At 41.3% G+C, this 27,909-nt stretch overlaps 2 protein-coding genes and 1 long non-coding RNA gene across 5 annotated transcripts; 1 reads left to right on the forward strand and 2 right to left on the reverse strand.

Annotated features, from left to right (window-relative positions):
- Positions 1-6: 6 nt before the first annotated feature.
- Positions 7-3,130, reverse strand: pdcd2l (programmed cell death 2-like). Of its 3 annotated transcripts, none has more exons than XM_071460584.1 (2): positions 2,039-3,130; positions 7-1,929 (listed from the first exon to the last, which is right to left on the reverse strand). In XM_071460584.1, the coding sequence occupies exons 1-2, from the start codon at positions 2,517-2,519 to the stop codon at positions 1,289-1,291; spliced, it is 1,122 nt and encodes a 373-aa protein (XP_071316685.1). In that variant the 5' UTR covers positions 2,520-3,130; the 3' UTR covers positions 7-1,288. The 3 variants fall into 3 exon arrangements, with proteins under 3 accessions (XP_071316685.1, XP_071316693.1, XP_071316700.1); XM_071460592.1 differs by having other exon boundaries at positions 7-1,893; positions 2,039-3,127; XM_071460599.1 differs by having other exon boundaries at positions 7-1,890; positions 2,039-3,125.
- A 1,034-nt stretch (positions 3,131-4,164) lies between these two features.
- LOC139607566 (E3 ubiquitin-protein ligase AMFR-like) lies at positions 4,165-16,562 on the forward strand. Its single transcript, XM_071460549.1, has 13 exons — positions 4,165-4,434; positions 4,861-4,953; positions 5,583-5,747; positions 6,271-6,423; positions 7,443-7,483; positions 7,576-7,708; positions 8,711-8,844; positions 9,248-9,358; positions 10,252-10,445; positions 10,867-10,970; positions 11,090-11,224; positions 12,413-12,702; positions 14,618-16,562. The coding sequence occupies exons 1-13, from the start codon at positions 4,165-4,167 to the stop codon at positions 14,763-14,765; spliced, it is 1,971 nt and encodes a 656-aa protein (XP_071316650.1). The 3' UTR covers positions 14,766-16,562.
- LOC139607609 (uncharacterized) lies at positions 12,442-20,045 on the reverse strand. Its single transcript, XR_011684874.1, has 4 exons — positions 19,236-20,045; positions 15,161-15,284; positions 14,591-14,696; positions 12,442-12,578 (listed from the first exon to the last, which is right to left on the reverse strand). It is a non-coding gene; the product is annotated as an uncharacterized lncRNA (long non-coding RNA).
- Between the last annotated feature and the right edge of the window lie 7,864 nt (positions 20,046-27,909).

Consider the following 27,909-nt stretch of genomic DNA (forward strand, 5'->3'; position numbering starts at 1 on the left):
TGAGTGTGAGTTGTAAAATAATTTATTCTGTGAAAACCTGCATCACTGTGTTCACAGTTCAGATGTCTACATTTGTCTTGCATTTCATTTCAGGCACTTCAGTTCACAGAGCAGCGACTTTTCATTTCATTACAGAGAGGTCAAAGGTCAGAGCAGGTAATACTACTGAGCTGCAGGAACAAACCAGAGAAGCTGAGAATGTTATTAAAGGGTAAATCCTCACTGGGGGGGGGGCTGCTGCTGCTCTGCTCTGTTTAGGTTCTGACAACATTCAACATGTGCCACAGCAGCAGTTCACCACTGCTCCTCTGTGGGTTTGCTCACAATCACCTCTTGTGTCAAGAAGAAATATCATTTACTGCACCAACATTTGAGTTTATTGTTTAAATATGACTTCATGGGTCTTTGGCATCTAATCAGCTGCTCATTTTCTATCTGTCCTATAAGAAGCAGGACTGAGAAACACTGAGTCTCTTTAATGTAACACCACCAATCACCAAAAAGAGTCTAAAATGTGTGATCTGGATTCTTCATATTTTAGCTACTCAACTGTTCAGTTATGATTTCTTTGAAAGTCTTTTCCAACCTTGGGGTCTAATGCTGTTTCAAGGCCTTTTCCAGGCTCCAGGGAATAAAATCCTGGTAAAATCAGTCAGATTTGAGTCTGTAAAAAATATTGTGTATGTATATATATATATATATAAAATATTTACCAAGTTTCAATTTGCAGAAGGTAAATCCCCCGGTAGCTAAAACCTCCAGATTCAGGTCTTCTCAGTGTCGGCTACAGCCCTGATAAGTGGCAGCGTTTTCTGAGGAGGCCTCACTGCAGTAAGACTGTGTCTTATGTAAACTATGACGAGTGGCTGTAAAACCAGTTTAATCCAATCTGTGACATTTGGTTGACAAAAATTAGCCTGATGAACCTTTAACCTGATCACCTTCAGCTGAGCCTACACTTCTTCTCCTGCTGTGACATCACTGTTTGGGGTCATGATGAGGTGCAGGAGCAGCAGTGTTGAGCTGCTGAGTGTGACCCTAACATCAGACTGAGGAGCAGTGTTGAGCTGCTCTCTGCTTCAAACTTTCAGTTCTGTTTCACCTCTGACCACATCTGACGTCACTGGAGGGCGCAGTCAGTCATGTTTTCTGTCGCACCTGTAACCCCGCCCAGCGATGACGTCACAGTGTCCTGGAGTACACGTCAACATGAGCCATAAACCACTGGAGGTCAGTAAAGACGAGACCTCAGACCAACACTGAGGATCACACCGATCCAGCTGTTGAGTCATGTGAACAGCTGCTGGTCCGGGTCGGCCTGAACGAAGCAGAACTCCTCCGCAGCTGACCCGGACCCTGCCGTCCAGCAGCTGCTCGCACAGGTATAAACCAGGACCGTCCCAAACTCCAGCTCCGCCTCAGCGCCGCCATCCCTCCTCCGCAGCAGACTCACCAGAGCCGGCATCAGCTGCAGCTCAAACGTCCTGGATCCTCCACAGGAGCCGCAGGCCGGGACCGGGGCCGTGTTGGCCGGCGGCTCGGAGATGAAGCGCGGTTCCCCGCCGTGGCAGTAGCGCAGGACCTGCTGTGGACACAGTGAGATCTTCTTCATGAACCTGGAGAAGACGGCGTCTCCGTGTCTGGCTCTGCTCTTCTCATACTTCTCCTCGCTGCTGTCCAGCTGCACCCCCCCCACCACCACCCCCTCTCTCCTCTCATACTCCCTCAGCAGCTCCTGCGCATGCTCCAGGTCGCCCCCCCCACACAGATCTGCCTCCTCCACCACACTGATGAAGAGCGGCCGGAAGGCGGGCGCGTCCTCCCGCACTTCTCCCAAAGTGAGGCCCCGGAGGCTGCAGCTGACGTCCCGCTCCCCGAGCGCAGCGCCGCCTGCTGAGGAGGAACAGACAGTGACCGCGGGCCCTTCGTCTGAAGCCGGACAGAGATTCACTGTCAAACCGTCTCACCGAGGACCAGTTGTCATTTTAACGGTTATACATCTTAATACATCACATTTATTGATGCAGTTCAGTCCTACCTCCTGCCTCAGGAGCTGCAGCCTCCTCCTGTGCCTTCGTGTCCTTCTTCACACCCCCCCACCCGTCATCACCCTCCTCCTCCATGCCCCAGTCATCAGCGGTGTCACACCAGTCGGTGGCCGACAGAGGAGCCTCCTGAGGCGGGGCAGGCGGGCTGGGGGCCGCCGCCACCTCAGTCTCCAGACACTGAGAGCGGAGCACCGTCCAACTCTCCGAGCGGCCGCTGCACTCCGCACCGAGGCAGGCGAACAGGTGGAGGCTCCTGTGGTAGGGGGAGGCATCCAGGGGGCAATACACCTGCACCACATGGGCTAAGGGGGCTCCGCAGCGACCACAGCGGGGAGACTGCCGGGAGATGACCGGCAACCAGTCCGGCTGCCCCCCCACTTTGTTGGTGAGAAAAGAGGACCGGTATTTTTTCGGGTCGAGCTCTCCGTCACACAGACCGATCAGGTTTACGTCCTGGGTGGGTGAAGCCATCGCTCACACGTGTTCGATGAAACGTCTGAGGTCCGTCACCAAAACATTACCGCCCGCTCGGCGAAGGTCTGAATCGTAAAAATAAAAGCTACGCAACTGAAAGTATGTCTTTAAAAATATATATTAAAAAATTGAATTACTAATGTACATCAAACAAATGCAACAAGATGATGAAAATAATGTAAAGCTGATACTATACAATCATGAACGAGACAGAGAAAGGTTCCTAGCGGAACTTATAAAAAACGAATGAGGTAACGGAAAAAACAGCGATGCTATTTCCGTTCAAGCACTTTCACCATAACAGAGACAGTTGAGAAAGTATGTAGAGTATCTTTCACCATAATACATCCATAGGTGCGTCTCACCTGTGTTGTTGGAGTGTGCATCCTGGGGAAGACGCCTGACCATTGCTGGCCCATCGCCTGATCTTGAACCATGGATGTATTATAACACCTTATAATATAATAATATAATAATATATAATGTAAGTTCTTATAATAATCCATGTCTTGAACACGGCAAATGATTTCGTTTAATAACTGCACCTCTCCCTCCCCACAGGTGATCTGCTTACAGTTCACACGTTTTTATTACAGAACGTTAAATTAATTAACTGTCAAATAAAGATTGTTTTTTGTGGGTAAACATTGTCATCATTGCTTCCTGTTGAGCTTGGTGGTATTTGAGTTTTGTAATGGTATTTTACAGAAATGCTCCAAATCTGCTTCAGTCTGCTTTATTAGGGGGGGTTGCTGCAAATTCAGTCCAGTTTTATGGTAAAATATTCAGACAAAATATTCAGTGTTTTTCTGACACTTTTTTTCCCAATTTAGATGAATGGACTGAATGTTCAAAATCTCTGGTTTTCGACAACTTTTCATACATTTTTCAAACTGTTGCACTCATTCACACTTTCAGAGAGAAACTCCATTCAAAAGTAAAAATGTTCAAAAACTTATTTTTTTGGTTGTATCCAACTTTTAAATCCCATTCATAGTTTTAACATCGTTACAGTTCAAGTTTCATCAACGTTTCTGGAGTTCTTGTGTCTAAATATCGTTCTTTATTCATAATTTCTAGTTCGTCAACACACCGACTATAAAGCTGCGAAAAAGAAGGCCTTTGTTTTGAAAGGTCTTCAGGAAATGGCAGTTTTATTCTGAAAACCACCGACCGGAAGTCCCCTGTGTTGTTGTTTCTGGCAAGTGGAGCTAAGCTAATATGACTCTCACTGTCACAGGAGACTCATTAAAGATTTACAGGTTGACAGCGGCGTAAAATCAATTAGCAGATGTATTTGTTAAATTTGAAATGTTCTCGCTCGCCTTCGAAGTCCGACTGAGGACAATGAGCGACGGCTCGTTGGTTCCGGGAGGGCTGGCTACAAAGCTAGCTAACGTTACTTCAGTTGTAACGTTGGCGTTGAATGTTTAAAGCTGAGTTCATGGAAATAAGGTTGGAGGAGACGAAGTAGGAAAGAAGCTGTCACACAGAAGGAGGAGCTCTAACCAGCGGGCGGTTTACCTGGTAGAGGTGAACTCCGCCGTGATGTGACAGTTAATCGCTGTAAACAGCGTGTTCCGTGTTATGTAACGGGATAAATCTCCGTCAGTGTTGATCCGCCCGTCACTCCGCCACCATCATGCCTTTCTTGTTCCTGGAGCGGTTCCCATGGCCCAGTTTACAGACCTACACGGCGCTAAGTGCCGCCCTGCTTGTCGGGACCGTCCTGACCGTGTGCACCTCCGACTCCCGCCCACAGTCCTCCCCGGAGGAGACCCACACCCACCCACTCCACGGCTCCAGGATCGGCCGCTACATCAGGCACGGCGGGCAGTACCTGAGTGCAGGGTACGGAGATGTGGCTGCTGATGTCCTGCTGTACCTGCTGACTGACAGCGTCTTCGTTTGGGTGAGTGCATTCACTAACACGGTGGGTATATGATGGAAACTGCCCAGTAGCAGGACCACAGTAACCTCCTAGTGGGCCCAGGGCAAAACGTTGTTGTTGGGCCCCTGGTGACCACCATTATACACAGCAGTCCCATTTTGATAATTGATTACATGTTTCTTTTTTTCTCAATATTATGAAAAATATCAAATATGGTGGAAAACAAAGAATCAACTGAGGAATTAGAAATGTTATCGGTCTAGCTCTTGATATCATCTACAAAAAAAACCCCAAAAACTGAATTTCTTGCTCTTTATTGAATGCCAACTTCTTTTTATCCTCTGTTTTATCCTTTCGTCCCGTCAAACCTGCTTACTTATACTTGTTTAAACTTCACTATGAGCTGTTTATCACAGCTTGATAATGATTCTGTCTCTGTGTGAGCAGGTAATGGTGAATACAGCCTGCTGTGTCTTGCTGCTGATTGCCAAACTCATCCAGTGTGTTGTGTTCGGGCCGCTCCGTGTCAGTGAGAAACAGGTGGGTGTTTCTGTCTGTGGTGTTTGCTGTTAGTTTCATATTAATATTACATTAATCTCAACATTAGTCCCAGATGTCGTCTGTTTGCCCCTAAAACGCTGAACTGTTTAGTTCTGAGTTTTTCTGGTCATCCATATAGAGACGTTGAATTATGGTTGTTGAGTTGTTGAGTAAAATTCAGATGAAAGACTAAGCCTGAGGCGTCCCAGTGGTTAACATGAATACCATGTAATTGGGGCATTCTCAGTTTGATTCTTGCAGAGGGTCTTTCTTTGACCTCACATCCCACTCATTTCTTGTCTATATATGCTTATATCTACTATCAATGAAGACTCAAGTACCAAAAATAATCTTATAATAAAATACAACAACTAAGCAACATTTCAGTAAACTGAATTCAAATTGATTAAAGAAACATGCAGTGTATTAAAACAGTCAAACCTGTTGTCAGTGCTCCTGACCTCCTTACTTCCTAGAGTGAAGTAAAAAGAGTGAGATAACCTTCAGTTTAAGTCTTGTTTTCAGACGGTATAAAAGGAAACTGTCCAGGAATTAGATGTGTTATAAAATTCAGCACAAGCTCTGACCTCACATTAAAAACAAACCTGCTGTTTGTTTTTCCTCTGCAGCAACTGAAGGACAAGTTCTGGAACTTCATCTTCTACAAGTTCATCTTCGTGTTCGGCGTCCTGAACGTCCAGACGGTGGAGGAGGTGGTGATGTGGTGGCTCTGGTTCGCCGTCCTGGTCTTCCTCCATCTCCTGGTTCAGCTCTGCAAGGACCGCTTTGAATATGTAATGTTTACGACTAAATTATACACAACCACAGAGAGGAGTATCTGATGATGATGGTGACAGTATTTAGTTTATTTCCAAGGATTTGAAGCCTCTGACACAGTACTTAGACATTAATTGGAGGCTGTGGAAAGGTGATTCCAAAGTTCACATTAATTTCCCACTGGCTCCATCATAGTTACAGACACCAGTGCTCATTTTCCCCCAGAAGAAGAAACCAATAGATGCTGTTAATTCTTGTTCGTCGTCAACAACAGCTGCGAGTGACATGTCGTTCCCTCACAGCAGACATTTATAGACATCTATTTATAGATTTATAGACTCTGAGGAAGAAATAAAAGTCTTACAAGACATAAGATGCCGACTTCCAGATTATTGTGTTTTACTAATAGAGACAGCAACAAACAGTGTACTGATGATTTAACCATTCTACGAACTGACAATGACTGACGTGGTCATCATATCTCTCATCTGTAATGTATTCTGTGTGCGTCTTTTTGTGTTTGGGTGTGTGTTCCTCCAGCTGTCCTTCTCTCCAGCCACTCCTCTGTCCAGCCATGCGCGGGTGCTGCTGCTGTTGGTGGTGCTGCTGTTGTGCTGTGGTGGTCTGGCCACACTCTGCAGCCGGCTGGCTCGCAGTCAGGGCCGCCACACCGCCGCGTTCATGGCTGCAGAGGTGAAATACTTGCTCTGATGCTTTACGACCCGTATGGGCTGTTTGCAGATTTAAGGTTTTTCAAACCTTTAATGGAAGCATTAGAAACTGTATTTTATCACTATGCAAGTCCAGATTTCTTGGATCAGTTCAGGACATTCTGCCTCAAATCTGCTTTCTGTTTTGCAGCTTAAAGCAAAAGTGATTCACATGTTGGGGGGATGGGAGGAGAGGAGAATGACTGAGAAATGTGGCAGTGTACCATAGAGGTATATAGCCACAAGTATGGAAACATTTCCACCTGTTACCAAGTAATAATGTAATTAAAGTTATATTTTAATGAAGTTAATTCTCCAATCACATCACAGTGTTTGCAACTCATATGAAATATCACATATATGTAAAACAAATAAGCCCACATTTAAACTACACCAATATAGTACATTAATAATTAAAAATACTGTTGCATGGGACCTGTAGCCTGTAGTCATTCCCCCACTCTCTCCCTGAATTTCCTGTCTGTCTCTACTGGTCCTGTTACATAAAGGCATAAAATGGCCAAAAATGGACTTTTATTGACTTCTATTGCACACACATTAGACTTAATCTCTGAAATCAGTGATGAGTTGCAGTGCTCTGCCTCTGGGTTTGAAGGGTTGCTGGTGGTTTTGCAAACCACCAGGTGTCACTGTCCCTGCTGTGTTTGAATGTCTTAAGCTTCAAATCTTTTTTCAGCTCAAACAGAAGTAAAGCACCAAAGCTTCATTAGGCTTCATCCACCCATCACTAGTTATCATCAGGTGTGATAAAAAAGACGACGGCTTTGTTTCTTCATTTGATCTTAAATCCTTTAATCTGTAAATTTCCAGGCTGCATTAGAGAAGATTTGGTTCTTAGTCTCCTGCAAAAAGTCTAGTGTCTTTTCTGATTGTTTTTTTTAATGTGGTGAAAGTCCATCATTTTGTCTTTGCACAATTACACTTTACATTGAATGTTGCATAATGTTGATGAATGAAGCTCCCTCTCGCTCTGTGTTTCAGTGTATGCTGGTGACTCTCAGGACCACACACGTCATGTTTCGGTGGGTGAAATCTTCTGTAGCTTCACGTTTCCTGTTGTTAGATCAGACAGAGGCTTCACGGGAGCGTCTGTGTGTTGTTTGTGTTTGTGCAGGTACTCCATCCACCTTTGGGACGTGAACCAGGAGGGCAGCTGGGAGAATAAATCCTCCTACATTTACTACACCGACCTGCTGATGGAGCTGCTCTTACTGGGTCTGGACCTGCTGCATCACATCCACATGCTGGTCAGTTCAATCTGAATTTTATTCTATGGATAAATATAATAATTTATTTTGACCATATTTCAGCTTTTGACCCCTTCACTTTAGTTTTATTCTTATTTTTTTGTATTTTCTTCTTTTTTATTTTGGTGCAGTTTTGGAATATTTTTGGTGGAAGATTTGCCCCAATAGGTATAAAAGTGACATCAGCACAAGTGTCTTTATTTAGTTTATTTAGTGTTTAATTCATATTAAAAGTGTTTCAGATATTTTCGTTTTTCAAATATGAGAATGTCATTAAAACAAATAAATACATAAATATATGAAAAAAAGATAGAAAATACAAATACAAAGAAAAGACAACAACACAAGTGCAAATATATTCACTTAGCATTACTTTTCTTTCTTTTTAATTTACAGATTAATAAAAATGAGACCAAACCTCATAGAACAGTTTTGTTTTACTTAGTGTTTGTTTTAATCAGCACAGAGTGTGGAGGGTCTGTCATTACAACAAATACATGTCAAAAATCTATTTTCACATGATCGAAAAACTTTTATTAGTAAAATTCCCTATTTTCTCAGACACAGGTTTCCCTCAGAGACATTTACAGGAAATATCAATAAAATGTGGTCACAGATCACAGAACCCATCATATCACCTTCTCCATCAAGTCTCACCCAAAACATCCTGTTTCACTCAACAACACCTCAAATCAAGACAGGGAACAACAAACAAAGCTTTCAATGAAACTTTAACAACCTGTGAAATTAAAACTGAACTAAAGTGAGAGCCACAGTCTGAAAGTTTCCAGCAGCGGGAAAGAAAACCAAACTAAGTCTCAGAACCTAAAAGTAACTCGGGCCAAGAAATAGAATCTATAATAAAGAAATAAAGATCTTGTGGTTACAGTGTAGTTTTATTACTCATTCACCATCTGATGGAGGGAAACTGAATGTATCATTTCCTCAGTCCTCCTCAGATTTATTCTTCTAACATGTAAATTCCTTCTCTCCGTCTCTCAGCTCTTCAGTAACATCTGGTTGTCCATGGCGAGTCTGGTCATCTTCATGCAGCTCCGTTTCCTTGTTCAGGAGGTTCAGAAGAGAATCCGCCGCCACCACAACTACCTGCGAGTTCTCCGCAACATGGAGACCCGGTAAGAATCACAGGAGAGTCACAGTGTGAGACCTTCAGAGTCCAAACATCACGGGACTGTCTCCAGCAGCGTCCCACAGCTGCATATTTTGCTTTCCTTGCTACTGAAACCTGATCCCACCAAATCCAGTGTTGGTGGCCCTACGAGAGCTGCACAGAAATGGGTTCACCAGGACCAGAGGGCAGGAGCACTAGTGGTTAGATGGATTTAAAAAGATTCAAAGTGAGAGAAATGAAGTCACTACACAACAATAATAAACACAACACAGTGGCTGCACCTCATTATATCTTTCAACAGTAGCAGTGGTAGCACACAGGCTGCACGTTTCTCCACCACGATCTGCAAACGACAGCGTAAACAAACAAAGATGCTAACACCTGGAACTATTCTCCCTCCCTCTCAGGTTTTCTGTGGCGTCTGCAGAGGAGCTGGCAGCCAACAATGACGACTGTGCGATCTGCTGGGACGTGATGAGCTCAGCTCGGAAACTGCCCTGTGGTCACCTCTTCCACAGGTCAGGACAAGTTTGTTTTTTGATTGCAGGGGGGGCAGAAGTAGCTCACAACAAGTGTAGAGACACAGGTCTGACATGATTGGAGTGGTGTTTGTGTGGACCCAATGAATGTGAGTCCAGGATTCACTCTCCTTTTAGGTTTGGTTTTTGTTTCTGGCCCAGCTGATCTCCGACTGTGAGCAGGAAGTGTAACAGTGGGTTTATTTATCTTTTAACCTTTATTTATTTGGGGCAGTTTCACTGAGAGGGAAGCTCTGACGCCCTCATCCCATTCACACAGTTACACACATTCACAACTGGAAGCTGACCAGTACAACACCAGTCTGACCTGCAGCCTCTGAGCAGCTGTGCTGGAGCAGCTGGGATTAAGGGCCTTGCTCAAGGGGACCACATCGGTGCTGAATCACTTTTTCCTTCTGACTAACACGAACTGTTCTTACTCTGCTATAATTTAAGTCATTGACATTTTAGAAAACAAACTTAAATTTAAAGACAAAAAAAACAACAACAAATCTTTACGCAGCTCCGTGGCTGACCAACTGTTGCCTTCATGTTCTCTGGGAAATGTGGTAATTACAATTTGAGGGTACATTAGTTAGTTAACAGAGCTAAATGCTACTGGGAAACATTATAATGATGGGTTAGACTAATGAATAAATAAACACCGTTGGGAAACATAATAATGAGTTTAAATAATGGCAGAATAAATGCCACAGGGGAATCATTACAATAATGAGCTTCAGTAAAGACTAAATGACTAACACAATGATGAGATACAGTATAATAAAGGGAATTATCTCTAAAGTCACTTGCCACATGTAGTGAAAGGTGAATGTTAAACAAGTACAGATTGTGTTGTGCTGTTAACACACTGAGTGTTTGTGTGTCCTCAGCTCATGTCTGCGCTCATGGCTCGAGCAGGACACATCGTGTCCAACGTGCCGGATGTCTCTGAACATCGGAGACGGAGGTGAAGGTCATGTGGAGAGGGAGAGCAGGGAGGCCGTCCCTGACAATGTGGCCCCTGGACCCGGAGCCGATGCTCGGCCGCAACTCAACCAGCTCAACCACTTCTTCCACTTTGATGGTGAGAAACTAAACGACACATCTCTTCAGCCACTGGTTGTAAAATCAGCTTCCAGATGTTTACACACAGGTGAAAGTTACATGCTAATGTTAGCACCAGCATGTTAGCATGTGAGCAGAATTCATCCTCTGAGAGCAGACATAATATCATGGGTTAAGATATATGTATAATTTTAAACCTTTACTCTCTGGTAAGAGAATGTGAAGCATCAGTACAGAAGATACAGTTTTAACAGCTGCCTGTCAGAAATTATTATTCCCTGGGGCCAAGCAAAGTATTATCGTCTATTTTTGAGAGTTAGGTGTAATAGCTACAGTGAAATTTGACCATTCCCAAGGTTATTATTTTATGTATAAGCCTGAGAGTGTCACTGTCAGTGGGAGGCTCTGACCTTTGACCTTTGACCTTGCTGTGTTCCCAGGTTCTCGTATTGCCAGCTGGCTGCCCAGTTTCTCAGTGGAAGTTATGGCCACAACCAACTTTCTGGGCATCACACCAACCAACCCGTCTCAGTTCAACAGCATGGTGAGTGCACAGAGGACAGGACGACGTCTGTGTATCGTGAAGTTATAGACAAGCTAATCTCGTCTGGTTAAGAGTTTAACAGGTTCCTGAGCTCAGGTCTCTCTGTCTCTCTCTCTCAGGCTCAGCAGATCCAGGAGATGTTTCCTCAGGTTCCCCTTCAGCTCATCCTGCAGGACCTGGAGATCACTCACTCCCTGGAGGTCACCACCGACAACATCCTGGAGGGACGAATCCCGACTGTTGCCCCACCACTGGTGAGTCCACAGACTCGAACAGAAAACCACAACGGGGTGAGAAGCAAGGCCTCAATGTGTTTCACCAATATACCTGATTTAAACCCATTTTATTGAGTCAGAGTTCTTGTACAGCAGCTTGTTTTTAGTGTTTAACATTTCAATGAAAAACATGTTTATATTCCTCAAACTGAGGTGTCTAAGAAAGTCACCGTGTCGGAACCAGTATCAAAAAAGCTCTTGTTTGATCAGTGAATGGAGATAATAACTAGTCTTTGGTCTATTTTATACATATATACATATTTTATTAAATCAGTAAGTCACAGAGATCAAGATCTTACAAATGAGACCCGAGTACAGAAAATAAAATAATTAAAAAGAAATATTAATGGCAGATACAATGTAGTGATTTAAATACACATTTAAACATTGTCCAACCAAGGCGGGTATTTACTGCAGGAACATATTAAGTCAGACAGTCCTGAGGATGTGTATTAACAGTAACATGTCTTTGGCAGTTTCACCTCTTTAAAAACATTTTGTTATTTGCTGAATTTTATTGAGCATTATTTACATATGTACATTAATGGATTAAAAAAAATGTGCTGTTAAGATAAAAAAAAGTAAATAGTCTTATAAATGCATCTCATAAACAAAGTGACAACTAAGATAATATTTGATCAAGAAGGAAACAACCACCAGTTTTCTGTTGTATGTCTTTAAACCAGAAATAGCAGTTTTTTCCCTAAATGACTTGCATTAGTCAAACTGTTATCTCATGTCCGGCTGCAACTAATGACTTATTTCATTCTCAATTAATTTGCAGGTTATTTTTTTCAATTCATTGTTTTGTCTACAAAAAGAAAATAGTAAAAAATGCTGAAGCTATGAGATGATGTGACATCTAACCTTCATCTGAGAAGGTAGAAACAGTAAATATTGATTCAAGTATCAAAAGAGCTGTTCATTAATTGTCTTTGATTAACTGACTGATTGTTGCAGCTCTAAAACATTTATGGGTTTAAAAAAAAAAAAAAAAAAAAAAAAAAAAAAAAAGGTTTTTGCTGATGAGATAAAAACAAAATCAACTGAAAAGAAAAAAACAACAGTAACAACTGAATCTGTGTTTGATCAGTGAAGAAACACCAGGTGTCATATTGTTCATGTTCTACATAAACCAACTGTAACAAAGACACGTCTTAAACACAGGCCATGGAGCACCCGCTCATACAGGTGACTCCTCCACCTGAGGACGAGGGCGGAGCCAGCAGTGAGTCAGAGCAGGAGGAGGGCGAGGAGACAGAGGGCTTGGAGGACGAGGAGGGAGATGAAGATGAGGCGGAGGAAGAGAACGAGGTGGTGCAGAAGCAGATTGCTGCGGAGGACGAGACGGACCAAGGTGAAGTGCAGATGGTGGAGGTTCGGTTTTGTGCGTCAGTGGAGGAACGACAGAAGCTGCTGCTGCAGAGGAGGGAGGAGCTCCTGCAGCGAGCACGCAGGTACTCAAACATCACCGCTCAGGACTTCAGATAATCACACAACTTTTTATATTTTATATCCACTACAGCTTTTCAGTCTCTGCTTTAGAAATGTTGTTCTCAGTTTATTAGGAACCCAGCTCAAATTTGGAGGCTGTTGAACTGCGTTGCATTTTACACACTGGTGTTTCTATTATTTTGTCCATCAGATTTATATGAACCAAGGTAGATTGAACAATAAACACCTCTGTGTATAATGTAATATCACAGTGCAGCCTCCTAAATGGTCATACAGTTAGATATACACCTCTCCGAAACCATTTCTGTAAAATCTGAACATTATAACCTTCATGAAAGATTTATTACAGCACTGTGTTAGTTTTGGCTGGTGTTCCTAATAAACTGCCAACTGCTGCTACCAACAGCCATAAAAACTATACACATGAATTTTATGAAATTATGTTAAACTTCAACTAATGTAGTCAAATAAATGTCCTTTAAATAACATTTCAAACTCATTAGGTTTGATTTTTTAAGTTCTCAGATCCATGTTGTGATGGGTGTTGTTTGGAGGTTTTATAGACCAAACAATCAATCAATAATGATAATTGTTAGCTGCCACCTCAGTGGTGATGTTCAGTTGTTTACCCCACAGGATGAGATCATAAATCAGTGTCAGAAAATACCAATTAAAAAAAAAAATAAAAACTCACCTGAACTAGTCAGGAAAAGCTTGTTGATGCACAGCTACAAAGAGGAAGGGCTGCACCTATTGATTATTTTCATGATCGATTAATCACACTGTTATCTTGCTGATTAATTGATCATCTGTCTGAGCATATACCATAATATTTTTGTCTCATAATTTCCAAAACAAGCCAAGCAAAAATATTCACATTTGAGAAGTGAGACGAAATTTTTGCTTAAAAAATTATTTAAACAATGACTCAATTGTCAGAATAGTTTTCTATCAGTAAACTAATCGATTAAACGACTTATCATTTCAGCTTTACAGAGGAGTGAGGAATAACTCACCTGCATTTAACACTGATTTGTCTGTGTCATTGTAAAACAGCAGAGAGCTCAGTTGGCCTCCTCTGTTATAATTCCAGTCACTAACAGTTTCTCTTCATGCATGTTTTATCTCACATTGACTCTGTCTCCTCAGAGCAGCTGTAGGAGTTTTCAAAATATTTTCTGTGCTGTTTAACTGTTTCTAACCTCGTCTGCTGCTAATGAGCTCCAGCGCTGACGAGCCTCTGAGCTGTGGCTCCATTAGTCAAACCACAGTGGACTTTTTAAAAAGACACACCAGTGATTTTGCATGTTTTATTACCAACAACGTGCACTTTAGATCAGTGCTGAGAGTTTATTTAATCGCAGCAGCAGTTTTTAGAGTCATCTCCGTCCTTGCAGGCAGCTGTTGGTTTCACTTCACTGTACACAGTTAAAACACTCTGCAGACAATTTAAGACTATTTAAGTTTTCACTTCAGCTTCATGTCTGTATTAAAATCTCATCTCAAAATCCATTTTTGTTGAATAATTTATAGATGTCTTCTATTGACATTTACTTTCTACTTCATGTTTTTGTTCACACTTTCACTACTTTATTTCTCAACATGTGTCTTAATTTAATTCTGAAGCTGACAGTGAATTTTATTTTTCTTCCTTCTAAAAGCACATTTCAACTTGTTTAAAAAATGCTTCAGAAATTAAACTGATGTCTTTTTATTTCTACCTTTACATGGTAACAGTAGAAAAGTGCAGATTGTTTTGAGGGGAAGCTGCAGCAGTCAAGACTTTAACATCAGCTGCCAAACAATCATGTGTTTACCAGGCTGACTTTAGGAAATATTGGGAAAAGACGGGGATTTGATTGTTAATTTTGTTTTAAAATGGTCCTTTACCTGTGACCTTTGCTCTTTTCCTTGCAGGGACTATCTGACCAGGAAGTCCAACACAGGAAACCCAGACGGCTTGGATAGCAACGCTTTGACCTCTGATCCTGTGAACCTGCGACGAGAAATGTTAGCGGCAGCAGCTGAACGACGGCTGCAGAGACAGTCTGACTTTACCCACTGAGCTGAGGCTGTGTTTTCATATCAGAGTTAATAAACGACTGGACCTGCTGGTGGCTGTTTACAGTAGAAAGACCACCTCCACTGAAGCTAATGCAAAAAAAAAAAATAAATCCACTTTTATTAAATGACATCTCTCAAACCTCCAGGATAAAGAGTAAAACTCTGTTTCCACAGCAGAAGCCACATCTGAGCGAGGCTGCTGTTGAGAACGTCATCCAGTAACTAAATAAACCTGAAGACAGGAAGTATCAGGATCAGTCACTCACACGGTGACTGATCAGGTTACATTCACTTCTCAGTATCTAATCACAGCAGCATGTCCCCGTGATGTTAACCACAAAAATATTTTTTACACATGGAAATTGTGAGAGACCTCATTGTGAGGAGGAGACTCACGTCCAGGTTTAATATCTGTAGCTTCATGTAGCATCAGGTCCTCTGGCTGGAGGAGCTACACTTCCTGCTTCTTTAATGAATCCACACTGGACCACACAGAGAACGCAGCAGCTGAACATGGGAGCTGGAAAACAGAGTTTGAGTTGTAATGTTTGTCAGCCGACACGAGACAAAACAGTAAATCAACAACTGTCTGTAAGAAACTCGCTACAGACTGAAATCTGTCACCAACTCTGTAATCATGACTGTGGCAGGTGTGAGAACTGCTCCCTCAGCAGGGTGAAGCTGTATAAAGTATTGCTCCAGTTGTGGTATTAAAGACGCTCTAATGATACAAGTAGTTGTTGGTTTTAATAGTTCAATTAGTACAACTAGTTCAAGTATTAAACCACAAACTACAGCCTGTCCTGTAGCTGCACTGCATTCTGTTTTTTTTTTTGTTTGTTTTTTATTATCAGTTTGTTATTGATTAACTAATATTCATAGACCACTAAAGCTCCCTGAAAACAGTTTAAACTTCCTGCACGTTTTTTTTTTTCTTAATGTTTAAGCTCAATAGAACAGCAAATGATTTGTGTCAAAATGTTTTACAGTATTTAACAGAGTCATTTATTTTATTTGTATAATAGTTACTGTTCTGTTACTGCACCAGTGTTCATGTCATTTTTATCTTGATTTTTTATTTTGTTGCGAAAACATTTCTTTTACTTTAAGATTTCTTTCATTTATCATCAAAATCTTAGAAAGTTTTGAAGGACATAGTCTGAGATGGAGAATACAGTTTATTATGTGCAGATACATTTGTTATTGGAAATTTACAGTATTGAGTATCTTTATCAGAAGTGCTGTGTGACTTTTCCCTCCATCTACCATCAGTACAGAGTCTGTTCTGTGGCTCAGGCAGCAATAATGAATCCTAATTAACAGCTTTAATGTTTGATTTAAAGACGTGTCTGTTAAACAGTGTTACTTCCTTTTAATGTTTACTGATTTAAAGATGTATAATGTGTAGAATTTATGCCTGAATGCATCGTGATAGTTTTTACTCCTAAGACAGTTGTTTTATTCTGTTATGGTCATGATGCATTGCTGGGATACCTCTGCATGAAGAGTCAGTCTGGTTTTAAATATCCGTTCATTCTGGGTTTAATGGTCTTGTTTTTTGCACGTTGGCACCTTCAGACAGAGTTTCAGCTCTTTTAGTTTGTTCTTCCTCATCTGGACTCTGTTCTTGTTTACAGATTGTATAAATGATTTTACATCTGCTATTTTAGAATAGATTATTGGACTGAAGTTTTGTACAGAGATAAAAATATGAAGGTTTTTTTTGTGGTAAATAATAACGATAACGCTGTCATACAGTTTGAGTTTAGGAGCTTCTACCAATAAATTTACTATCAGACTTTTTTCTTCTTGTTTGTTTTTCTTTCTGGTGAAAACCTTTGTGATGCTGACAGGAAAAGCAATGTTCCCTTTAGAGTCCTAAAGGAGAATTAGTGATTTATTTCTTTATTTTACTTGTCAACAAATCCCATGAAAACACCAAAACAAACACTGAATAGCTGCGTCCCAATTCAGGGGCCAAATTCTTTAGTGGGCACGCTCTTCGAAGTTGTGGCCTCCGAAGACGGCAAAGGTCGGACTGAAATGAGACAGTCTGGTCTACGGTCCTCCATATTCTCTCTTTCAAAAGTGGCTGTCGTGATAAAATTTTGTAATTTTTTATTTTTCCATTCGTCTGTTGGCTTCAGTTCATTTTCATACGGTATGGAAATCCAACAGTCGGACTCACCATTGTTGTGAGATTAAACAGCACAGACATGAAATCATTCTGCATAGAAATTAGAGATGGCTCGATGTTGATTGTGATGGATTGTTTATCGAAGCTTCAAGAGGCTGGACAAATTAATTACATTAAATTAATCTAATGTCTGTAAAGTATGAAAATTCAATAGCAAAGTGGCCCACAATAAGTGCTCAGAACAAGCGAGAGGACTGAATGAAAACCAACAGCTGCCTGAAACTAGGAAAAATACATAAAAATCAAACTAAAGCCTAAATTTGAAAGAAGATTTGAAGATCGGCTGTTTCACCTCGTTAACGTCCACATGATGTTTTATATAATAAAGACACATGATGAGTGAAATAATCAGTCGACACCATGACTGAGTGTTTCCACCTTGAACCAATGACAGTCTCAAAGACAGATCCAGACAGTCAGGGATTCAAACGTCATAGAACCCGAGGAACCAATCCTGTCAACTTGTGGGGACGGGGGCGGGGCTAAATACACCTGAAACCTTGGCTGTGGTCGAAAAGTCAAAATAAAAGTCAAAATAATCTCTCCGAAGCACTTCTCCTCGACGGAATACGTCATGAGGTCAGAGAAAGATGTGAAGGACGATTCCTTAAAAACTAAGGAAAAGACGACGGCAACGAAGAGAGAATCAGACTGAACTTTCACTTATTTATAACACATGGACAATAAATACTTCTTTCCAAACCACAAAAACAAACAGCACTGAAATGTTGAAATAAGACAACATGAAAGGAACACACAAGCTGAGGAAGTTGATCCATTTAAATAATTAAATAAAAATCAGGAACTGAGCAAAAGATCAGAATAAATTATATTCAGACATAAGTACATAGAATTTCCTAATACGAGCGCTTTTGACATTTTTATACATTTGTTAAGTGGAGAGAAGGGGACCTGGTAAAATTACATTAATGTACAGTATTTTGTTATGATGATACTGTTACTAGAAATCTGAACAGATTTTCAAAGAAAACAATCTATATTTATGGATTTGGAGCTCAGACAAGGATTTCCAAATTTTGGATCGTGTAACAAACATAAAACAGATGCTCTGTTGTTTCTATATTTATGTGGGTCCGCCGGCGTTAAACTACAATGGTGCGTTGCTTCCAATGTTGCTGCAGCAAGGAATTGTGGGTCGGCATTTCCTCCTTTCCTTTTGTAAAGGAAGGTCCAGTGTTTCCTAGTCTAAAGGAGATGAGATAGGAAGCATTGAAGCTCCTTTCCTTATCAAGTAGAGAATTTGAGCAGCTCTTCTCATGGCTGATGCTTCCAGGTCATTTCATCCAGTTTTCATTATTATCTGGTGAAATGTGTTTACATATTCCACTTCCTGTCCTTGCAGGTGTTATGAAGGATATAAGGATGACCACTTCAAAGGAAATTGCTTGTTTGTTGCTAAGTACCAGCTGCTCATTACAATGCACATACAAAACATAGAAAGGCCACTGACCACACCTTCAGTTCTTTGCCAGCCAATTAGAATAGCAAGGGGTCTTTACCTGCACTTTTCCCTCGTGGCGAGTTTGGAGATTATTGTAAGAAAAAATTGAGAAAAATGTGAAGTATGAAGACACTTTTTGTGAATGTGAGAAGTTATGGAGCTTATGAGTGTTGTGGCCTGAGTTGTCGCTAGCAGCTAAAAGATGTTTATGCATGAAGGATTATGTTTCTGAGAAGATTCTTGGTAAAGTATCTGCTTAATAATTATATTGCTGCTTCATTTAAGAGTTGATTATTTTTGGCAAACAAGTTTAGTTTTATTGCCGGAAATGACGCAGATGAGTCGGCTGTGGTGACAATGACGTGTCTGCGAGCACCGGAAGTGGAATATGTAAACAAATATCACCAGATAGCATGAGGACCAGAAGAAGCGGAACACCAGATTAGAATTGGGCCCTTGTCGGCGCAGAGCCAGAGTTAGCATTAGCACAGCCACTTACACAGTGTTAGCCAGTGACAGTTGCAAGCTAACACAACAGCAGAAAGAAACACAAGATGCTAACTACGCTAACTCTCCCACAGGTCAGCTAATCTCCGATTTTAGTCACAACACGCTCCTCATCTGAGTTTGACTGAGGCTCCAACACGTAGCTGAGTCTCTCTGATGTTTCCTCTAACACGATATATTTATATATATCTATATATATAAATATATATATATGCTCCCTCGCCGGTCACCAACACATTAACAGCACAGAGAGCCATCGTTAGCATTAGCACAGACGCTAACAATAACCAATTAACTACACTTACCTTTCTGATTGGGCTTCTAGTCGCTGGTTTTGGTCACAATAAACTCCTCAAAAACTCCCGGGTCTGGGTCTGAGTGAGGCTCAAAGTGTGGCTGAGTCTCGCCATGGTTTCCCCTCCGATCACCTTGATGAGCTTCACCTGTTCAGGTAGCGGTCGTGGGCGGGGCATCAGGCCTGACGCCGTTCCTCAATCAGGAAGTAAGTAGACCCGCTTACAGCCCCAGTGTTTAAAGTTTTTTTCCACTTTTAATGTGGGAAAACCATGTTAAGCAAAATATTAATCATAGTTTAAAACATGTCTGGAGAGGAACCTGAAGAGGTGTGTCGAGGAGGAGGAGCTAAAACACTGGCTTGGTCCTGTAGGAGAGCTGGTGATGAAGTTTTCAGTAAAATTTCAACTCAAGTACAAATTATCGCTCCAGTCTCCACATCTGCATATTTCTATCATTTTCTAATGTTTTCTAATATCTTTCAAATTAAAGAGCAAACACTGAGCCTTTCAGGACAAAGTCTGGCTCCTGCAGCGTGAGCTCAGCCTCCCTGCCCCAGACTCCCTGTGGTGGCCCCATTACTCAACCCATCAGTGTCCCTGGAAATATGTCCCATATACAGGGTGTCTCAGTGTGGAGCCTCAGACCCGTCAGTAAAACAGCCGGCATCACAATGTAAAAAGAAAAAGAAAGAACTCCTTTCCAGCTATGACTTATGTTTAGAAGTCCTGACAAAATGTAGGTAAAGTATCACAGTAAAGCATTAACACTATTATGGTCCATATTAAATGATAAATTGCATATTGTAGACTAGTAGACATTTTAAATATATGTTCATAAATAATTTCCAATTAATGTCTTAAAGTAAGTTGGAAGTGTTAACTTATTTAAAAGTTATAAAAATAAAGTTTTAAAGATCTTTATAACTAATTTCTAGAGGTTTTATTTGAAGTGATTTTATTTGTAGTATGATTACACCTGGACCTCTGCATCTTTATTCTCTTTCACATTCCTGTGGTTTGTTTTCAAATAAACTGCTGTGCCCTCCACCATCCGCCCTCTGTCCTGATGGAGATGAATGGAGCTCCCTCATCCAGCAGGGGGCAGCCACACCTCACTGTTGTCCTCAGCTCTTCATGTTTCCTGTTGAATCACACTACTGAAAAATTAATATTTGTCTTTGTGCAGTTTGATGGGTGAATTTTCTCCTTTTTCTTCCAGCGTCTGTCACGTCTCAGCACCCAGAGGCCTCTCTCAGATTACCATCACCACAGGCAACTCAGCATTATAAATTTCTAATTACTATAATTATTACAGAGGCTTCAGGGGCAAAATCTTTATCTCGCTCATGAGTAGCTGTCACACAGTCACAAACCACAAAGAAAAATCAGCCTTTTCTTCTGACTAACAGCATAATTAAGGAAATGGTGAATGAAGTCTTCAGAGGTTCTGGTGCAGGAAGGTTCAGGACGAGTCTCATGTCAAAAATGTATCATCATTTAACACATTTTCACAGGAGTGCTGCTTAATATTACAACAATGCTGTAAAACATAGCGCTGCACATGAATATTTAAAGTACAAAAGAGTGACACCATAGGGGATTTAAAAAATAGATCTCAAATCTAAACTCATGATTGAATACCTCAGATGTAGTTTGAGTCCCTGCAGGAAAATTAGGAGATTTTTAAATGTTTGTACTTAGTTCATTTTGATGTTTAATTTATATTCAGAACACCTGAACATGGTCTGCTAAGACGGCTGATGATGTGAAATCAAATTTTAGTTTAGTTTAATATTATGAGAAGGTGTCACAGGTGTTTTTGATTTAGCAAAACCTTTCATCTTTATGTCACTGGTCTTTTTTAATACTGCTGAAGGAGCCTTGGAAAGGAGTACATTTCCTCAAGTACTTAAATACAGTTTTGAGGTACTTGTACTTTGAGTATTTACTTGTTTTGCTACTTTACACTTCTACTGCAGTTCGCAGGCAAATATTGTACTTATTTTTAAAAGTTTTTAAAAATGTTTTTACATAAAACCAGTGTAAGTTGAGACTTCTTGTCACATTTCAGACTTAGTTGTTAGTAGTTTCACAAAAGAGACATTTCCCCTTTCAACTTCTCACAAGCTTTTAATTTTAATTGCTCTTGTAATTATCCAATATTTCACAAAAAAAATCAAAGATCAGAGAAACTGAAAATTATTTTTTGCATCAGAACTTTGTGTTTTCCCTCTTTCCTCTCCCATTAATCATCTCCCAATTCCTCAGATGTATCTGGTGACCCTAAAGAAGGGCCCGACCCTTAGATTTGTCACAGCGTTTTAATTACCTGGGAGCTGGGAGGGCTGAGCAATCCTGGAAGGCAACAAAATCTCGAGTTTGGGGAGAGAGAGGGTGGTCTAAAAAACTGATTAATAACCATTAACATTTCTAATGTTACAATAATTGATGAAAGAAATTCATAAAGTCTAAATCTAATCTCTACCTAACCGTCCCACAGCAGTTGTTGCATCCAATTATAAAACAAATTAGTTATAAAACAAGGCCCAAAATTCTTACTAAGTAGTGAGCTTTTAATTTTTTTACATTTCCCTTGTAATATTTGCTGTTAGTGGCAGTAACAGCCTAAAGTCTCTCTCTCTCTCGCGTCTTGTCTAAACTCACTGAAAATAAAGTGGTTAAAATGATCCACCTCGAGTGTAAAATGCAGCTGAAGCTAAAAGCATTGATGATCCAGTATTTGTGCTCTGCCAGTTAAAAATATTACCTCTCAATAATGTATATTAACTATCCCCACTTAATTAATTAAAATAAGTTTTCATTAATGAAGAGGAGGGTATGTATGTATTATGTGAACCACATTTTGCCGATGTCCAACACCAACTCTGAGAGGATCGTATGAGCCTGTAATAATGATGAAATTCAGATTTATAACGCTTCCCATCACACAAAGATTTTAAAGTTCCAGGTCATGGAAAACCACAGGTTTCGACTTTCCCATACTCACCTACTTAGGATGCTTGGAGGAGCTTTACTGACCAGATCTCTGCAGGCTTTATCAGACTCCATGTAGCCCAGCTTCAGAGGTAAAAAGGCCCAGTGAAGGAGGAGAGTCATGGACCTTTTGATCTGCGTTACTCAGGGAGATTAGAGGCGAGCTGGAGAGTTCAGTCCTGTTGTCTTGACTCCCTGGACCTGGTTGTTTCTCGGCTCAGATGTGAACAGGTTCATGAAACGCAGTTTGTTCTGCCTCCTCTGGGTCTGGGATTCCTGATTCACACTGCGGCTTTTAGGATGGAGCCTGACGGTGGGCAGCAAGGTTCAAAGCAAAAGGCCTGCGAGTGTCTGAAGTGAATAAAGTGAGCTGAAGACATTTTGAAAACAACTTTTCTCCAAAGCTACACAGAAACACATTCGCTGAAGGGTTTATTTTGAATCACTGAGACTGTTACTTACAGCACAACACTGCTCTTGTCTTATTCTGTGTCTGAGCAAATGTGTTTAACCAACTAAACTTTATCTTTTCGCTTAAAGAGCCTCAAAGACTCAAAATATATGAACAATTTTTAAATAAAGTTTGTCCATGTGTAAATAATAGTGTTTAATCTTCTGTGTTTCAGAGTTTATAAAAAGCTTCACTATTTTTCCCTTTCACAATATTGCCAAAACTAAGTGGACACCCGAACATCACAGCCATCTGTGGTTGTGTAACATTATTCCAAAACCATGTTCATTAAAGGCCCCATATAGTATAAACTTTGTGATGTCACAACGAAGCAGTCACCACCACCACCCCAAGCCCCGCCCACCTGGACCCACCACCCAACCTTGCAGTATTTGGTTTCTCTGCTATATTTTCACTCAAAAAAGAGTCAGCCAATCGAAATAGAGGCTCAGAGACTCTCTTCTGATTGGCTGACTGACCTGTTGTTATTCAAGCTCCAGAGAGCAGCCTGACAGAGGAGATGTAAAACTACACTGAGATGGTTTTTGGTTCTTAAAACCACAGATATATCTTCTGATGGAGATCAACACTTCAGATAAAACACTGGAGATACGAGACCTTTAATGAGCTGCTCTAACAGCCTCCTCTCTTCTGGTTCTTGGAAGCTACCGCAGGGATTTGTTGCCATTGAGACACATTAGAACATCAGTGAAGTCCAACACTGACACTGGGTGAACTGGGAACACCATTTCTTATAGGCCTGGCTTCGTGCATGGAGAAACTGTCATGTTTAAACAGGAGGGGACACAAAGTGGAAAGAATACTGTAATCTAAAATATCACTGTATGTGGCAGCATGAAGACCACCACCCACGTGGGCAGGTAACAGTCTCCTGTCAACCTCTAAACCCAGATTCATCCATCAGCCAGATGAAGCATGTCTCACTGTGGTGTGCTTTAATGCCTCAGGATGCTTCACATAAACCAGTTCACCCTCTGTCTCTTTGGGTCAAGTCACTGGTCGCACTGGAGGGCGGGCCGACCTGCCGTCGTCGTGTGGATTTGTTGTCTTCGTGCAACAAATCACTCAAATAAAGACGAACTTTCAGGTATTCATGGTGCTGCAGGTGTGGAGGTCACCATATGCAAATGTAATGACATGTAGTAAAGTTCCATATATGAAATATATGTACATATAAAATAAAAACATATATGTAAAAATTATTCAAGAAGTCCTGACGGCTGGTTTTAAGGCTCAGTGTCTGAATACAGGCTGTGTGCATTTCTCTGTGGACTGAGGCTTTGATACTTTCACAGTGTTAATATAGAACCTAGACCTGCTTTATAATCACAAACACATGGACATCTGCCTTTAGGCTGTAAATCACAGAGTTCAGTTTAATGACACAAAAAACAAACACAGAGGGAGACAAAAGAGCACAAATGCAGAGAGTCATTAGTGTTTCCTTCAGTGTGGGGGTCCTAAGTAGGCAGTGTGGGGGTCATTTTACCTGTCTGTGTCCAGTTCCCCAGAATTACAGCATAAATATAAGAAAACAGGAGGTGACAGTGACACTAAGAGATTGTTAATGGAGTTTTCCTTCACACTTCAGTTCTGTGGCTTTCAGTTTCTACACTTCATGCTTTCACCACTCACCAATCAGGAGGCTCCTGCAGTGAAGCTGCTGAGGAGGTGCTCACTGTTTGATAAACTCTCTCCATCCAAAGCTATACAGCAGCTTCACTTCCCACATCTTCACAGTTTACAGCTCCTGGGGGAACAAACACTCTGACCCCGACACCGCCTCGCTCCACTTCCTGAGCTGCAGACCTTCTTCACTCACATCACTCCAAGCGCCTCCTCTTTCCTAAGAGTCTTTTGTTTTGTTTTTTTAAGGCTTGGAGGGCATCTCCTCCAGTCAGAACAGAAAAGTCAATGTTCATCTTCTGTCTAAAGCTAGAAAAAAACCTCAAGAAACACTTCACATCTTTTTCTTCCTTCCTCACTTCCTCTAATTAACTCTGGAGTACTGAGCATTCAAATCCAATCTACCTCCTACCTGGTTCTTAAACCTGGCTGCTTGTCCTGACCTGACCCTGAACACAACGCTGACATATCAGCACTTTGAAGTTGATATTTGATGATGAAGTCCAGTGTTCCCGCTCTTTCAGCCCTGTTTTTGGTCTCCACCAGCTCCAGGGAAATATCTGCTCTTCAGCTGCTGAATGCTCCTGTCTGACTGTGTCGACAGAGGACAGACGCTTTTTACAGCCTTTTCTCTCTCGTTTTGAGTAAAAAAGAAAAGAAAAAGTCAAGCTAAACTGAACCGACTGGAATAAACTCTCTCATGTAACCTCTGTGTATTTAGAGAAAGAGTAAAACAAAAACCAACAGGTTCAAAATTATGTTTTGTTAATATGCTGCATTCAAGTCATATAGTTTAAACCAGTGGTTCCCAACCTGTGGGGAACAAAGGTTTGGTGGGCCAACAAATTATTTGCAAACCATACAATTTTGGCGAAAGAATAAATATATAAAAATATAAAAACAGGACTAATGTTTTTAAATATTTAAACTCCTTTCATTGTTTATTTCCTTTTTTTGTCTTGTATTGACTCCTATCACTGTGTCAATGATATGAACTTTAATGTTGTTGCCAGACCACATGATATAGTTGTTTGCTATCTCAGTCTAATTGTGCACTAAAAGATCACATCTGGAGAAAACTGGAGAATCAAAATGGGCGGCTGGTTAGAAACAGGAAGAGTTAAAAGGAATCAATCTATTAAAATTTAGCTTCCTACATGTTTCCCTACATTCATTCATTAGCTAGGCCGCTTATTGTTTTGGAACCAATCCCAGCTGGACGAGGGCGGGACACAGCGAGTCTATCAGAGGACTTACAGAGACAAACCCACTCACACTCACATTTACAGCTAGGGGAAATTTAGAGTTGCTAATTAACCAGCATGTCTTTGGATTGTGGGATGAAGCCGGAGCACAAAGAGAAAAACCAGGCGGGTGCGAGGAGAACATAGAAACTTCACCGTGCTGCAGCGCTGGAACATTTGAATAAAATTTAATATGAGCACTAATCCATTCAGCTCATTTTATAGGAGCTGTGCACTGTTTGTTTGGATCTGGTTTCACCTGGTGACCAATTACTACAAATTGGTAGTAATTAGCACCAGGGCTATCCACTTTAATTATGTGCAAACACTCCCAAGTAAGTATGATGGGTATTTTTACATTTTCTTCCCATTCTGCTCAAATGCAGAAACAGCCATGTTTTTATTAAAGGCTTTAAAATATATTTACGGCCTCAGTACAACAACCACGGAGGTCTGGTGTTTGTCTCTCAGATGAATCCACTCGGAATAAGACTGTAAATTAGAACAGAGGATGCAGAGTAAGTGTTTGAGTGCTCTTCATTTCCTCCTGCAGGGTCGGGCTGCAGCTCGTCTCCACACGGGCTCAGTGGCAGACGCCCTGAGGGAAACACAAACATGATATGAAACGTGTCAGCCAACACCAAACAGCACATTTGTTAATTACCCTGTATGACCTTCCACAAATTGCACGTTGTTGCCACTGGTGCTGGAGATAGCCCAGGTCGGAGTGGTGCTCCCTCTGCAGGAGTGTGAGCGTGGTGGGGGGGGGGGGGGACGCACTGTTGTAATACATGGCGTCTGAGTGCTGAGCATCTTATCAGCTCGACCACGCCATCACTCTCTCAGCAGGACTTTGAGCTGCTGAATTGAGTTTTTTTAATTGGTTCTGCTGCGTACCAGGAGCCGCCGCAGGAGCCGCCACGTTGGCTTCATTTTGAAAAACAGCCTGCTGGGGACCCGGCGTGTTGATACTGTTGACACCCAGCTGAGAGGTTCACTCTGTCAATAGTAGGGTCCATTTAGCTGACACAGGTTTGGTCTGGGGGCAGAGTAATAAAGGAGAGTGCTGTCATGCAGTTACAGGCTGGATGGGATTTATTATTAACTGAGGATTAAAATATTTCAGATATTCCTGTTATTGTGCTGCGTCGAGCTGAGGATGCAGAGGTTTGGTTCCTTCTACTACATAAGGTGAAGTGATAACAATACTGCTGCTAATACTATTATTATGATAATAGGAATAAAATAAAATGAATCAAATGCACTGATTCTTTTAAGATGCTCAGATCTGGAGGATGATTAGTTTAGCATGTTTGCATGTTTTCAGAGCATCAGTGTCGTCTCTCAGCTTCGAATTCTTTCAAGGTGTTTTAGACAGAAAACATGAGGCACATTTTAGTTTCAACTCAGTCAGGGGATTTAGGAGGTGGAGCAGGTCGCCCAGTAACCAGAGGGTTGGGGGTTCGATCCGGGGCTCCGTCAGTGTGTTTGTATGAATGGGTGAATGAGGCATGTATTGTAAAGAAAGTGGCTTGAGTGGTCTCACAGACAAAAGAACCATACAAGAGCAATTTCCCAATGCAAATTTGCGCAACGCAGCAAGAACTGAGGCAAAGACGAGTCCACACACTTGGTTGTTTGTTTCTGGCTCGTGAGAAGGTAACGTTCGTACAGTTGGTTCATTGCCTGTGTGGACTACACAAAGGGCCCAACAGTGAAGTTTGTGTGAATAACAAAAAGCTGCTCTGAGTGTTTGTGGTATCCAGATAACTGGCGATGATAAAGACCATTTGAAATGAATAGGTTCTAGTTAAATGTAGTATCTTCATGCTTCCTGACTCATTGTACTAAACCTTCAGCAAATCAAAATGCTGTTTCTCAAATTTGTGAAATATAAAACTCTCCATTAACAACATGACCCCTGTGAAGCCTCTTGGTTGGAGTGTTTTCCACTTCCTCTCAACACGCCACCTTCAATTACTTCCATCCTCAGATCTCACTGATGTTTATTGAATGAATATCATGAAATTTCTTCTCTGCCTTCAACTGCAATTCAACCTATCATTGCTATCATTAGCTATCATATCATATAATTCAATATAGCTGCAGTCAACATGCAGGGAAGAAATCCCCTGTGTTTTTCACTCAAGAAGCTAATCCTGTGTAAATCCTCACCCTCCAGCCCCGATCGCGTCGACTGAGGTTCAGCCAGTAAAACTCGACATCAGACTCATAAAATAAATGACAACCAGTCAAACACGAGCAGAAGGAACCAAACCAAGACGGATCTCAAGAGTAAAAACAGCAGGATGAAATCCATCGAGCCCTGTAACATTAAATGAATTTT

The sequence above is a fragment of the Trachinotus anak genome, unplaced genomic scaffold, assembly GCF_046630095.1.
Source record: "Trachinotus anak isolate AG129_WGS33_773 ecotype Australia unplaced genomic scaffold, CSIRO_AGI_Tana_v1 ptg000002l, whole genome shotgun sequence".
NCBI classification, from domain to species: domain Eukaryota; kingdom Metazoa; phylum Chordata; class Actinopteri; order Carangiformes; family Carangidae; genus Trachinotus; species Trachinotus anak.

What these genes read in the sequence shown, in the direction of transcription:
- pdcd2l (XM_071460584.1), bottom strand. Translation starts at nt 2,519, where the DNA reads ATGGCTTCACCCACCCAGGACGTAAACCTGATCGGTCTGTGTGACGGA. An exon ending in TGCAGCTCCTGAGGCAGGAG is followed by an intron (nt 1,930 to 2,038) that starts GTAGGACTGAAC and finishes GTCCGGCTTCAG; the next exon opens with ACGAAGGGCCCGCGGTCACT.
- LOC139607566 (XM_071460549.1), top strand. Translation starts at nt 4,165, where the DNA reads ATGCCTTTCTTGTTCCTGGAGCGGTTCCCATGGCCCAGTTTACAGACC. An exon ending in GCAAGGACCGCTTTGAATAT is followed by an intron (nt 5,748 to 6,270) that starts GTAATGTTTACG and finishes GTGTTCCTCCAG; the next exon opens with CTGTCCTTCTCTCCAGCCAC. An exon ending in CGTCTCAGTTCAACAGCATG is followed by an intron (nt 10,971 to 11,089) that starts GTGAGTGCACAG and finishes TCTCTCTCTCAG; the next exon opens with GCTCAGCAGATCCAGGAGAT.